The 15065-nt window shown below is 36.4% G+C and overlaps 2 protein-coding genes across 2 annotated transcripts; one reads left to right on the plus strand and one right to left on the minus strand.

Moving 5' to 3' along the window:
- Positions 1 to 607: 607 nt before the first annotated feature.
- GKN2 (gastrokine 2) lies at positions 608 to 4574 on the minus strand. Its single transcript, XM_040538338.1, has 6 exons — positions 4434 to 4574; positions 3786 to 3839; positions 3110 to 3241; positions 2469 to 2579; positions 1417 to 1573; positions 608 to 852 (listed from the first exon to the last, which is right to left on the minus strand). Exons 1-6 carry the CDS (start codon positions 4443 to 4445, stop codon positions 767 to 769), a joined length of 552 nt encoding a protein of 183 aa, XP_040394272.1. The 5' UTR covers positions 4446 to 4574; the 3' UTR covers positions 608 to 766.
- Positions 4575 to 9899: 5325 nt separating this feature from the next.
- Positions 9900 to 14559, plus strand: LOC121060490 (gastrokine-1-like). The gene is made up of 6 exons (XM_040538340.1): positions 9900 to 10027; positions 11259 to 11309; positions 12117 to 12242; positions 13003 to 13116; positions 13382 to 13523; positions 14117 to 14559. The coding sequence occupies exons 1-6, from the start codon at positions 10016 to 10018 to the stop codon at positions 14194 to 14196; spliced, it is 525 nt and encodes a 174-aa protein (XP_040394274.1). The 5' UTR covers positions 9900 to 10015; the 3' UTR covers positions 14197 to 14559.
- The last annotated feature ends 506 nt before the right edge of the window (positions 14560 to 15065 follow it).

Here is a 15065-nt window from a genome sequence, read left to right on the forward strand (position 1 = left end):
TTGCAGCTGTTCAAATTGCTACAAATTTTCATTAGCCTCACAGAACTCAAGCTTCTTTGCAAATCCTAGTGTAAATCTGTAAGAAATCTAAAAGGTATTGCAAAACAATGGCTTGTTATCCAAAATCTGAAATCCTATTCAACAATGTTGAACACAAATTTCTAGAAGTGAACTTTCTCAAAGTGTCAGGTTTAAGATATGGGGCTTTGTTTCAGACGCATCTGTAAAAATAATGTTTAAATGAAATCTGCTTAAAGATATTCTGAAGTACTCCACTGACATTCAGTAAGATATACTTGCTCCCTCTCTTTATCTATCTGTTCATCCATTTGCTTCCTCTGTCCCTCCCTTCTTCTCTCTAGTAATCATATGTAAAGTGACTCTGCCTGAAGAGCACAGGTGCTGATGTGAAAGGGAGGTTCTCCACCAAAACCACGTTCTTTTACTCTTTCTTCTTTGGCATGAAGCATATACCAATGCCTATCTCATGTTGCAGCCTAAGTATACAAATGCACCAAAGGGAAACACATCTTTTCTGGAGGAAAATTTCTAGAAAGGCCTAGATTGTTTCTGTTCTGCTTTTGAATGAAGAAAAAAAGACAAAGCATTTGAATTACTACATTATCTTTATTTGTAGAGCATACATTTTTTGTCTTCAAAGCTTAGGACAGGTAAGATGAGTATGTTTTTTTCCAGTTTAAGAATGTTTTCTATCACAAAAGCACACAGAGAAATGAGACATTTCCATAAAGCAGAACCGTAAAAATTAGGATTTTTGGAGTTTTTCACAGATATTAATGCCCAGAATGGTTGGAATTCCTGCGCTGGCACAGCTATGAGAATTCAGTAGTGCTAAAAATGAAACAACGACAAAAAAAGATATTTTCAGTGACAAGATCCCTGTATCCAGAAAGGAAGAGTCAAATACACAAATTCATTCTCAGTTATGGCCCTGCTCAATGTTCCTGTTGGTCTCAGTTGATACTGTATAAAACTTTGTAACTCAAAGGGAGGAAACACCTGTATGGCTTTAAATCACCTCTGTGCTCCTTTCCCATCACCTGCATAGAGCAAGTAGCATGCTGTCAAATGACAGGAGATTTGTGGGACCACTGTACCATTGGGGTGTAAGATGGGTACAACTGCTACACAGTGGCTTCGTCTGTGACACTAGGCAAACCACTTTGGAACAGCTGTTTCAGATATTTAGATGCCTAATGATGAAAAATGGTGCTTTACTGGATTTTCCAAAGCATCCAAGAGCCTTACTCTTTCAAATTTTCTTAGAGGTTTACTCTTCCCTAAAACAGGGCAATATGTTCCTGTCTCACAAAGGTGCCACATGGATTTAGGTTTAAGATAGAAAGGTGCTTATACACTGTAATGGAAGCACAATGTTCTATTCTTGCTACTTACGTTGTTCAGTCTTCACAAGCTTGTAGAGAGGCAGACCCTTGCAGAGTTGTTCAATGGGTTTACCATAGAGAAACCAATCCTTGATATTTGCAAACAGGGAATTGCTGGATTGAAACTGTACCCACACGTTTCGTGGAGAATACACTTTCTTCATAGTCTAAAGAGAAAATATTAGACACCATCAGTAATGTAGCTTTGGTTTTATGCTACTATGATGCCATGCTACTATGGCATCCATTGAGAAAAATGCCATGATCTAAAATCACCTTCCTTTGCCTCATATAAAACATTAGCTAAAGAATCTACATGTTTTTAAATACCTTTTTTTCAATCTATTCAGAAACAAAATGCACTAGATACTAATTCTTTCAACACAGTGAAACTGAGTTGAAGTGATAATTAATAAATTGCTAATTTTCTGCAATATAGTCAAGTAATTTTCACATACATTAATCTTCCCACTCCATGAAGGCACTCTGAAAAGCACAATGAGAAGTTTTGCTATAAATGCACTATTGTTAGTCTGTCATAAGATGGACCAGAACTCAAGTTCATCTCCAGGCAATGCTTCCAGTCACCTTTATGAAACCTTTGCCTGAACAGGAAAACCACCGTCTGGTCATAGTAAACTGATTTCTAAATTCTGTTCTGCAAAAAATAAAAATTAAAAATATTTCAAATGATGTCAAGGACAAAATCTTAGCATACCAATGAAAAAAAATCAATAAACCTTGTGTGATCTCACATTGAGGCCACCCCAAATTTGTCAAAATACACCATTTCCTCAGGCATGGGATCTTACAGTTCTACCTATAATGACAATCTACTATATGCAAGGTGGGTCATGATTGTTTATTATTTTAAAATGATGTTCTATATGATATTTCCTTGAAGTTCTGTCTTGTTAGATCTGTTTCATCATTGCTAACCCAGTAAAAGACATTCCTAAGAACAACTGTTCCTGAAGGCAGAATGGAGGGATCCCATCATACCATGTAACTTGTACACAGTAGTCTTTCTTGTGTACAGAATAGGTTTCTCTACAAAATCACCTTTTTCTCAAAAGCCAGGCGTCCAATTTCTTGCAGCTCTGGGATGGAAGCCTCAGATATTTTCAAAATAAAGCAAGCATTTCGTGAAAACAGCCTTGTTGCAACATATCCCTGTGATTAAAAAAAAAAAAAAATTAAAAATAGTTACCACTGGTGTTTGTTGATTCTCCCTAGTTTTTAGGGCAATCTAGAAGAAATACGAAGTAGCTACGCTGACTGTCATGGTGGAATGACTCCTCATTTCCTCATTTACATTGTCACCTTTGGGGAACAGAAGCAGCCTGCTAACATTAATATCTGTCCATAAGACTTGAACAATCTTTTCCCATGGACTTCTGCTTTATTTGCTAACTTTCTATACGAGTGTATACAGCCAGCTCTTCACTCCCTTGCATTGAGGTCAATATTCTTCTCACTTTCATGAATGACTACCATGTGTTTTACTACAATTCTCTTAAAAAACTTCATCATCATATGTGTGAAAGAGAGATTGCATAAGAGGAGTAGAAGTGATGGGAGCCTTCAATGAAACAGTGTTTCAGGACAACTTATGATGACAATGCACTAAAATAATTTCTCTGAGTATATTAACTTCCTTAAAGAGATTGTTAGAATCTAGTCAGATTCTTAGATTTACTTACATGACTGTAGTCAAAAATAGTGTCAGAGGAGTACATGCCAGAACGGACATGGACGTCAGCAACGTTCTTCTCATTGCTGATAGTCATAGTTGCAGTGACATAATCATTGTCAGGTTCGTGCAGGACAAAAGTCTTTGGTAAAAAAAACACAAAACCATTGTTCATCTGGTTTGCACTTTTAAAGACACAATATAAACAAATGTTTTCTCTCAAATGGACAATCATGATTGTTTTATATACATGTGAAATCCATTAACAACTCTCTAGCAATCTCAAGAGGCCCTTGTGGTGGAGACTAATTATGAGAGATTTTGAGTCAGGGTGAGTGGGAAGGGGACAGGTCCATACTGTAGGCTTTGGAAAACAGCATGTGGCATCCCAGTCATTATACATGGCAGCAGCAATGACTCAGAGAAGACTAAAAGAGTCTTCAAATTTTAGCTTGAGCTAAGGGGACCTATGCTCCACAAATTTCTTGTCACTGCGCAGGTGCACAGAACTGCCTCTTTGGCTCATATGATTGTCACCTGTGGTAAAAGCTAATTTTCTCTGTGCTTGGTAATAAGCATCATTTTAGCTTCTTCTGTTCTTTTCTTCCTATTAAATTCCTCCTTGCCCAGGAATTTAAAACATTTTAAACAAATACATGCACTAGAAGGCTTGTCAGTCTACTTACTTGCAATGCAGAAGTTTGAGTCCAAAAGACTCCCAGCAAAATGAGAATTGCAGCCTGTAAAAGGAATAAGCGTTCTCACTCAGAAGAAACAACATGCAGTGTCATACACAGATGGACAGAGTTAGACAAAAAAAAACTTTGTTTATGATTTGAGGGAAACAGCCATATTTTCAGTTGGAAAAATTACCCAATCCACATGTGTATTAGTGTAAAGCAATTACAGTTCTTAATTATAAAATTCTTGCTATCAGGCTTTCTTTTGCCTGTAATGGTAAAAATGCAGAACAATCATGACATTTTATGCTTCTTTCAAAAGTCACACCCCTTGATAACATGTTACTTCTTTTTTTGTCTCAAAAGTGGGAATTATTAAATCATAACTAAATCTCCTGCAATCAAGTTCTGCGTTCTTCAATCAAATTATGTTTCCACTGACTTCAAGGAGCTTACTGCACACACAAGAAACACAGGTTTCCTACTGAACAACCAAAAAAGAAAAACAAAAAGGAAAAGAAAAAGAAACCACACCAATACAGAGGTCATATTAGCCCCAGTACTGTACCGCTAATTTGAGCATCTTCCTTTCTATACTTTTATTTTAAAAGGAACTTTTAATAATATAAATTCAATAAAAATGTATATACTTACAAATCCGTTCATTTTTCCTTCAGATTAAAAGCAAGAGGCTGCAGAAAGTAAGAATGCAGGAAAACTCCAGAGGCCTTCAACTTTTATATCTTGCAGTAGGTGTGGGAAATACTTGACAGAACTGTTCTTCGTGATTAGAACAAGTCCATATCTACATGCCGTGTACCTCATATCTGAAATTTTGGTCTGGCATAGATAACCAGATCTTGATATGTTAAAAGCAGTCAATACATCAGCTTTTGTGAGATTAATCACTCTCCAAATGGCTATTATTTACTGGTTTAAACTTTACAGGAATTTCCACTCCTGACAGTTCCATTTTTTAATATTTAACAGGATATTGTCTAGAATTAAATGGCATCAGGAACTCTGCTATTCATTCATACAATATGCATTTTGTCTTCTTAAATACAATCCCTAACAGCCTGATAGTCTGCAGACAAAGCCTGGAAAAAAACACAATCACCTACGTTATGCCGGGTTATGTGCCAACTACTAAATAGACCACCTTTTCAGCCATTTCTTCTATCTAGCATATGCATGATCTTTTCTAACAAAAAGTGCTGCTCATTTTTGAACAGTTGCCATGATACATATCACATGCATTGAAATTAGTGACGTAGTTAGGAATACTGATTGTGCTTCACAGACAGAATCTAGTTAACTGCTAACCTAGGAGGGAGTGACATGAAACTTCAGAGGATGTGTGGTTCACACAAGATCATAGAACAACAGTTACAACTGTTTTCCGTATTTTATGTCAAATGTCAATGACCACATGATATTGCCATGAGGTATTCTCCTGTGAATAGGACCTTGCCTGGACTTCTCATCTCATCTCATCTGTGACTCCACATCAGCTAGAGCAGATAACCTTGATGAATCACAAACTACTTTTTACTAAAATGTCTTAACTAGGGCCTATTCCTTCAAATAAAATGAAAATTCAGCCTAAAAGCCAACAAATTTCTGTAATCTGTCAGAGAATCACAGGATGGTTGAGTTGGCAGGGAACTCTGGGTACATCTGGTCCAGCCACTGCTCAAGCAGGGCCATGCAGAGCAGGTTGCCCAGGACCATGTCCAGACAGCTTTTGAACATCTCCAAGGAGAAGACTCCACAAGCTTTATGGGCAACCTGTTCCTTTGCTCCATCACCCACACAGCACAAAAGTGCTTCCTGATGCTTCGATGGAACCTCCTGTGCTCCAGTTTATATCCTCTTGTCCTGGCACTGGGCACCACTGGCAGGAGCTTGGCTCTGTCGTCTTTGCACGCCCCCCCTTCAGGTATTTATATATTTTGATGAGATGACCATTTAGCCTTCTCTTTTCTAGGCTGCAGTCCCAGCTCTTTCAGCCTTTCCTCATAGGAGAGGTACAAGGGTCCCTTCATAATTTTTGTGGCCCTACGTTGCACTCTTTCCAGTATGTCCAGGTCTCTCTTGTACTGGGAGCCCAGGACCGGACCCATTACTACAGGTATGGCCTCACCAGGGCTGAGTAGGGGGGAAGGATAACACCCTTTAACTTGTTGGCCACACTTTACCTAATGGAGCCAGGAATACTCAGCCTTCTTAGGGGCAAGGGCACACTGCTGGCTCATGTTGAACTTGGTTTACACCAGAACCCCCAGGTCCTTTTTAGCAGTGCTGCTTTCCAGCTGGGCACTCCCAGCATGTCCTGGTGCCTGGGGTTGTTCCTCCCCAGAGGCAGTATGTTGCACTTTCCCTTGGTGAACTTTGTGAGGTTCCTGTGAGGCCATTTCTCCAGCCTGTCCAGGTCCCTCTGGATGGCAGCATGACCCTCTGGTGAATCCATCACTCCTCCCAGTTTTGTGTCATCTGTGAACTTACTAAGGATGCACTCTACCCCATCGTCCAGATAATTAGTGATGATTTTAAACATTCATCATTCATCAGGAATTAAAAAAAAAAAAAAAAAAAAGAGGTTGTACAGAAATTATTTCTGCAAAGACGCCTCAATATAAAAAGGAAATTGCATGCATTTTCTTTATAACACACAACTCTATGTGGAAAATTTTATCTCAAGTGTGACAAAGCTCTGCTGCTAAGCAATATATCAGAACATATATATAAACAGATATGAAATTGTGACAAGCATGGTTAGATTAGATTAAATTTGATTAGATTGATGTTATCCTGTTGAAAGCTGGCCCTGCCCCTTCTTCTCAAACGATTCTTTGTTTGCAGGATTACAACCTTTCACAGAAGGGTTCAGGCACGAGCTAAAATTAAAAGCTTTAAAAAGTCTTAAAAGTTTTAAAAATTAAACTAATGTTAAATTAACTTCTAGTAATAATTATGTCTTCATATATTAATTTCTTTTGAGAAACTTTTGTAGCATTAAAGCATGAGCTTCTGCTTTCTTAAGCATCAGTATGCAAGGCCCCACATAAGAGCAGAGCAATAAGCAGTATTTAGTGAAGACGACTTATAACAGTAGCCATGATCTCATGACTTCCACCTTATATTCATTGAGAATGTCAATTAGTCAGATAAGCCCAAAGATAAAAGATTAGTTCTAAAAAGCATTTGACTAATTAACATTATTGCAAGAGAGAAAATAATTCTAGTTGTCTCATGTCTGTAACTCAGGAAAAGCCTAGATATACCTCCAATAGGAAAGCCCTGCTTTTTGGAGACTTTTCCCCACACTGAAATTCATACTTCTCCCAATAATATAACTGAAATTAGCATGCATTCATTTGGAATCAGAAATATCCATGACCATGCCACAGTCCTCTAAGTGCCCTTATATATCAATTAACTGAATTAATGAGCTGCATAAGAAGAGCTATAAATCGCTCTAATTTTCATGTACACAACCATCACTTTTGCCTGCCCTCAGTCAGAGCAAGGTTTGGGTTAGGAAGTAGCCACTCAGAACTTCTCCATGACACTCAAATTTCAGGATGATACCCACTCTCTCAAGGCAGTCTTATTGCTTAGGATACTTTTGATCTACGTGAAGATTCTCAAACTTCTCCCCACATGAAGTGACTGTTACATGTGCAGATTGTTCATATCAGTATAGAGAAGTCTGGAGGAAATGGAAACTTAGTAATGTTCAGAACAAGCAATATATTGTTACAACATAGCAATACATATTGTCACAGGAAACTTAATTTCTCTGGTATTTTCATAAAGCCACATATTTTCAAATACATTCTAATTTAAACCAGTAAAACATGATTAAGTTACAGAATTACTCTTAATCTATGCAAGCAAAATTGCAAGAAAAATTTGACCCATTATTTGGCACCATCATCCACTAAAAACATTTAAAGAAAAGACCCTTGGAAACAGTATGAAAAGAATACTTGTATAATTACAGTTCATGTTTGATTACCAAACCGGAATTTCAACATATAAGGGAGATGGATTTAATCAAGTTAATGTGGGAATAATACTATAAAAACAAACTCTCTTGGTGACAAATTTTATTTTTTTTCATGTACTTTTGATAAATATTTGCTTTATCAGGGAGTGAGCAGGTAGTGGGAGAAAAGTAAAGAATGAAGTAACACCTCAAAAAGCAACAAAATTCTCTATGCTTATGCTGGCTTCAGCTGGGCATGTCACACACTGGATCAAGATGGGGTGACAGAGTCTAGAAAAATCTATGTGCATGGACAGATCAAGCAGAATTCAGTTGCATTCAGTAATTAAAAAACAAGCTTCTAGGATCTAGTAAAAGCACACCCTCTCTGCCCTTTTTCCTGGCTTCTACAATTGTAGTTAGTTTTGCAATCTATTCTAAATGTCAAATGCTCTAGCTGTGTATGTTTCCCATACAACTACTTAAGTAATCAAAAGTTGATGGAAGATTTGGAGATTCAGGCTTCCAAATGTGACACGTTATTATAATGGCCAAATTGGCTATGGCTGTTAGAACAAATGGACCAAACTGTTTTCCAACTCATTACTAACACCACCACAGGGACTACCATTATAGAGTTCGGTTTCTCACTGCCTTTCTCAAGAACTAGTTGATTGATTAAATTTCCAGAGACTTGGAGAGGATTTTGTGACATTCATAACAAACTTTCTTGTGTATTTTGGATCTTTGAGGCTAACGACATACCTGTCCCCATACAGCATCCACAAACCAGACTGATTAGAAGAATGAAATATTTTTGCTTAGTAATTTAATACTTCCATTTACCATATTTTACACCTCGCGCAAATTGCAAGGCGGTAGCAAAATGAAGATGGAAAACATTTCTTCCACTCACCCACAGTGCTGTAGTCCAAGCAAGACATCCATTAATGACAGTATGATGAATTGGGGCCCTTACTGGTATAAATGAGAATTGGACCTCACCTTCTTAGTTAAAATGAGATTCCCTGGCCTTGTCAATAACAGTTGCAGCAAAGATCTTCAGCAACTGACAGCAGTGGAGAATTTTGTTCAGAGACACGAGTTTGTGAGAGAGTCTCCATCATGTCATTCTGGAAATGCAAAGGAAATGTAAGGGTGCAAACCCATACTGAACTACTTTAAGGTGCAGGATTGATACACAGAGAAAATGATAGAGCTGCTACTAAATAAGATCTGCTTTTTGAGTACTTAAATGAGTACTTCTTAAAGTGCTTCTTTCGTAACAAGCACAGGTAAGAAACAAATCCAAATTATCTAAGGCTATATATTTATCTCTGTATATTATACAGCAATGGAAACCATTCTTGGGCAACAATACTCAGACATCTAAATGGGTCAATTAAAATATTAAATAAACATTTGCAAGGTTTCTGCAGCAAACAAGGCAAATAAACTCTTTCTGGGGCATGACTATACATAATTATCAAATTCAGATGAACTTTAAAAAATATACTTTCTAAATAATAATTAATATAAAATGTCCATTGTTACTGCTTCTCCCTTACCTATTTTCTTATAATCTCTAGTTTATGGTCCCTTTCTAGAATTAGCCTTAAAAGGCTAATTACAGATTAAATTACAGATTAAATCTGTAATCACATAGTACTTTTGTGAAGAGGTTCTGTGAAGATCCAGAGACCAGGCCTCAAGACTGGAAAGCAGATCCTAACAGCAGAACAGTGCAGAAAGGATTCAGAAAGGAAAGCAAACAAAATAACTCAATAATTTCTATTATATAGATCCAACCTCATCATTTCTGGGGACATGAATTAAAATATTTTAAACCAATGGAGGTGGTAATTTTGCTATTTTTAAAATGTTATGAACTATGAATTAAAAAATTAGGCTGAGTTCTTTTTTATACAGGCACAAAATGTCACTATGAATTTTATTAGGTATCCATTTTCTGGTCCTGATTTTTTTTCCTTTTCGAAGTTATTATTAAATGCTTTGAACTTGCCATTACAAGTTTTCTTTCATCTTCCTGTATGTAATGAATTCAATTAGGCTAATATCAAAGCCTACTCTTATCACAGCACTTCCACAGGAAACCCATCATAATTCTGTGAACAAAGGGCACTTGCCAAGAAGGTAAACCCATTTTACTTTGGGATATTACTGTATAAGAAGTAAGAGTACACATCAATTACCAGCAGAAACTGCCTTGCCTACCGTCAAAATGAAGTTCACTGTAAGTACATATATCACTTTCTCATAAAACTACTAAGGCTGCAGAGTTTTTTAACTATTTTGAGTCTTTCTTGGCAACTATTGAACTATCACTGATTTATGTAGGGTTTACAGAATAAAAAAGGCCAATTGGATTGTGACTTCATGGGTGAAATTTCACTTTTGGCAGTGATTTCACTCCATAAGCTTACTCAAACATGAGAGAGGAAAGTGCTCTGTTACAAGGGTGAGAGGCACATATAAAATCTAGAAAGGGCAATATTTTCTCATTCATAACTCTTAGATGCAAGTCAATAGTCTTACCAAGTTGTATGAAGTTATGGCACACCTGCCTGTTGAGAGCATAAAGAGAGGAAGCATGAGTTTTGAGACACTCCAAGTGCATGAGCATGAAGCATAGAGGTATTTACAGCAGTCTGAAATTGTTGCAGGAGATATTCCAAAATGTTACTGCTAAATACTATGAGTCACACTTGGATCTCACTGGTAAAAAATTCTTCTTTGAAGTCTACAAAATTTGTGACCAATTCAGTTATTTGAGGGATTGTCTCCAAGAGAACAATTGTTCACAACAATTATTATTACAAAAGAATTTAATATTAAATCTTACATAAAAATATACTGGCAGTAGTTTTGACCCTAGAGAAATCTGAGCAACAAGCATGTGAGTCACTGAAACTGTAGTTTTACAAAGGGGTAACAATGTGTAGTATCACTTTTTTTTTTTTTTTTTACAGAGAAGATTGTGCCTACCCTTACATTATTAGCTCTGTACTTAGAGGCATAAGATTCATGGTATGTTCCAGGGACAGAGCTGTACTTCACAATAGATGTGCCTGTATGCTGCATGGGTTTGCTCCATGTCTGAAACTAAAATGTTCAGAGTGAAAAGTTCACTCTTAAAATGAAATACTTCAGTCCACCTGTTTCCAAGGAGTGTACTGAACTCGGGCTAGACATTTTAAAAATTACAAAATTTAAATTATCTTTTTACCTGCACAGCATATACTGCTAAGAGTAAGAGTAATTTATATGAATTGATTACCTGACTTATGGTCATTTTAACAAAAAAAATTCTTCTGCATATTTATATAGTCACCAGCTTGATCAATTGCTGATCATGTACATAAAGTTAAACAGGAAGTCAAACTTATTTTGAGACAGCAAATAACTTGATGCAAGATGAGCAGTTGCAATGTTAAAATGTTGTGAATTTCAAATATTCCTTTCAGATTGTGATTGCTTTTCTTGGAGTCCTCCTGGCTCCAGCTCCTGCCGATAAGGTAAGTATAGTGCTAGATGCAATTATACACTGCTCTCATAAGAACCAGTGGTCTTTAGTTGTAACATCTGTAAAATATAATTCTGAAAATGAAGCTGTATTCAAAATTTGACACTTAGCTTGAAACTGCATTTTTTATACTAAAGAAAATATTTAAGTGGTGATATATCAGGCAAAAAACGTCAGCTTCTAGGTACGAAATCAGCAACAAATTCTGTCTTGAGATTAGCATAAATACTGTAAAGTATTTATGAAAGTAATTGTGTGGGGAGAGACCAATGGTAGCATGAAGGACCTGATCACAAAATACAGTGAAATACTATAAATTACTCTCTGCCTGCAAATTCCTCCTGGGGAAAGGACAATAAGGACAATTCATACCTTCCTAGAAATTTTTCTTCCAAGTTGAACTCTGAATATTCAGTTTAGTTTTTAACTTTAAAGAAAACCATCCAGTGTTTAAAAGTAAATGTAAACTTTTCCACCTGGTCTAGTAGGCATTCTGTACAGGGTGTCAGGGAGGAAGGAATGGAGCAGTAATGTTATTAAAGCTTGTCTGTCTTCACAAGGTAGATGCCATCAGATATAAATCAAAAACAGGGCTTGATAAAGCCTGAATGTAAGGTTTGACACAAAAGTACTAATGGCTTCCCAGCCTCCCCTCTGAGGCTGGAATTTATCTCCCTTTTACTCTGGTCTCCAAGAGCAATCATTTTCCAAAGCATGGTTACTACATCAATAGTGTGAAAGTCAAATGAGAATCTCCAAACCTAAATCCTTACCTTCTTTAATCTTGTTCAAAAATCAGAACAGCAAGGAAAACATTAAGAGGTACCATGGTGAATATTCACACTATCCTTTGGATGACACTGCAGTCGACTCCGGCTCAAATAAGCACTCTGAGATCTGGAAAACTGTCTGGGACACCAAGACTGTAAGTGGCTGCCACCATGGCTCAAACAGCTTTTTCACTTCTGCTGTGAAGATTATGGTGAAATTTGGCACTGGGTAGAAACTGGTGTTACTTGGTCGGTCTCTTCTTGATTAAAATGTAAGATACATAATAACGGCCAGAGAAAATCCTAGGAGACAATCAACCAAGTAATCAAGTTGTACAACTCGATTCCATGAATTCAGCAAAGATCATACAAAGCTGCTTTTTCTCAAGCAGCTGAGAAACCTGAGTTAGTACTTAGATTAGCACTGGAAAAGAATCAAATGTTTTTCAGAAACACCTAAGCTTTGTCAGTGAGATTTTAGAAGAGATGCTTTAAAAATGCTCTCACTTAACCATTTTATAAATTCTGTTGCACTATATGCTGCACTGATTTTCAACAGCGAACTCCTTCACCCGGCCTAAGCAGGATCATACACATAGCATTAGTGCTGAAGGCAATTTATTTTACCTTTTATCAAAGCCCATTGTTAGTCTCCATGACACATTTACCTAAACAATATATTTGAAAAACATTATTTTCCTTCCTATGATTATTTGTATGTTACCTTCCTATGATTACGTGTATGTTATAAAGCCTTTTATTTCTTCTTTTTATTTATTTAGTTCAGTGCTTCTCTCTAGCAATCCACTTCTCTTTCACTGAATATTTCACTGTATATATACTGTATATATATATACTGCAACAAGATAAAAGTTTTTGTTATTGTTTTTTTTTTTTTTTTGTTTATTTTAATAGGGCTACATTGCAACCAAGGTATTTACAAAAAAGACCTGCATCATTAGTAAAGCTGACACAAGATTCTTCTTCCCTGCTAATGAACGATTTTCTGCACCACCTCAGGGAGACAAGGTAGGCTGGTGAATGAAAGTGCTGAGAAAGCTGATTGGCTGCCTGTGAAAAGCATTTGTTCTACACCCACAAAAGGGAGAAAAAGATCATAAACTGGAGTTTCTCAGCAGGACTGAGTCACTCTAGAAGTTTAGTCTCTAGTTTTCTTAAAAGCTGCATTGCACTTGAATAATTCCTTCTCCATTATGAAAGTGTGGATTTGATACTCTTTTTTTTTTTTTCTTTTCTAAATGCTGTATTCTGGGTTTGTTTCTTTAACACTTAGGAGTCTAGACCTCAGCACCTTCCACCCAGAGAGAATCGTTACATTATCTCAAAAAACAGACTCCATAACTTGCGCCCATATGGAGAACGCATTCAAAATCTGTGCCAAGGAACACCCTCTTACTTTGCTTACCCAACCCCTGGTAAGTATACTAGGAACTAGTGTTTTGTATACCAAAATAAACATTAATAAGATTGCAAATAAGGATTAAATAAAGGTTTAAGTGAAAATGAATCAGCTAATTATTGAAATCCTGCGTTTTTCTATTAGTTTTTATAAATCAGTGAGTGCGTAGTCAAGGGAAGAAAAGCAGGTCTGCCACTCTCCTGCATACAAATGGGAGATCGTGCTACTTCAGGAAGGCTCTAGCTGCGGAAGAGAGTCTGATTTTTTTCAGGCAACTTCATGCATATATATACACTGCATGCATATATATATATATATATATATATACTTCATGCATATATAATATACTGATGCCCTAGGTACCACAGGTGCAGCCACAGTACAATTTTGAGACTCAAAATCCAATTTGCAGATTAGACTTTCGTCTAAGAAGATTGCACTAACAGTTGCTTGTACTATACATTCAGAAAAAGCACCTAGATTGTTAATCTGAGATTTTGGTAAATTCGACATTTTCTGGGGTAAGAACATGCTGTTAGAAAAAATTCACCTATGTTGTTCTCCTATTTTCTCACTCCAAATCTAATCAGCCTTTTTCTTTACTTTTAGGCTCAAACTTTTTAAGGGAAGATGTCCCATGTTTGAAAGCTAACATGAAAAAAGTGTTATTTGTTTACTGTGGTTTATAGATCTTTTCCTGGTTAAATTTGGAAGAAGAAATTAGACCTGTGTACCCATGAAGATACTTTTTCTTTTCTTTTTTTTTCCTTCTTTTCTTGGTAATCTTATCTTGATCATATTTTCAATCATTTATCTGCCTTCTTTTCTGCTCTCTGTGAAGCTTAGTGTCTCTCAGTAAAATTCATCATTAACCTGCACTGGTCTGTGCTGTGTTTTTACTGATCCTTTTAAAAAGCAGAAATAACCCCAAAGAAAAGTTCCTAAACTACCATTCCTACAAAATCCCATTTTAGGCTTTTAAATCAGATCCTGTAGTATTTCCCAATGAGATTTCAAATTACCATAAGAAATTTCTCAGCATTGCTAAAAGCAAATGGTGTTACCTACTGCATAACTATATTTGAAAGAATTAAATACTGTGGTATGAAAGCAAGCGTATTTCTGAGTTATTTTAATTTATCTTATTACTAAAAAACTACATTCTACAGTGTTTTATAAGAAAAAAAAATTATAAGCATTGCAGTGAATTATAGCCAATTGAAAATAGGCACACTATTGCTCTGATAAACACAGAAATCAAGCTTTCAATAACAGTATTATTGCGCGTTGCTGAAATGCAGCCTGTAGTTGAATACAGGTGTTATTTAACAATGTTTCACAAATATTTAACACAGGAAATAAAAGAACATACCCTAACCAAATAAAAGCACAGTTGGAAATTTTAGAATAGAATTGTCATTAGGCCAAAATAAAGGCAGAATGGCTGGGACTTGTTTATACCGCTGGTCTGAAAGGATAAATTCAGTAACTAGGGCTGGCTGGATGATATCAGATCTTCACCTTTCCTCCTTGCTCAGATGTCCTGTCCCTAGAATTT

The sequence above is a fragment of the Cygnus olor genome, chromosome 27 (assembly GCF_009769625.2).
Source record: "Cygnus olor isolate bCygOlo1 chromosome 27, bCygOlo1.pri.v2, whole genome shotgun sequence".
NCBI lineage: Eukaryota > Metazoa > Chordata > Aves > Anseriformes > Anatidae > Cygnus > Cygnus olor.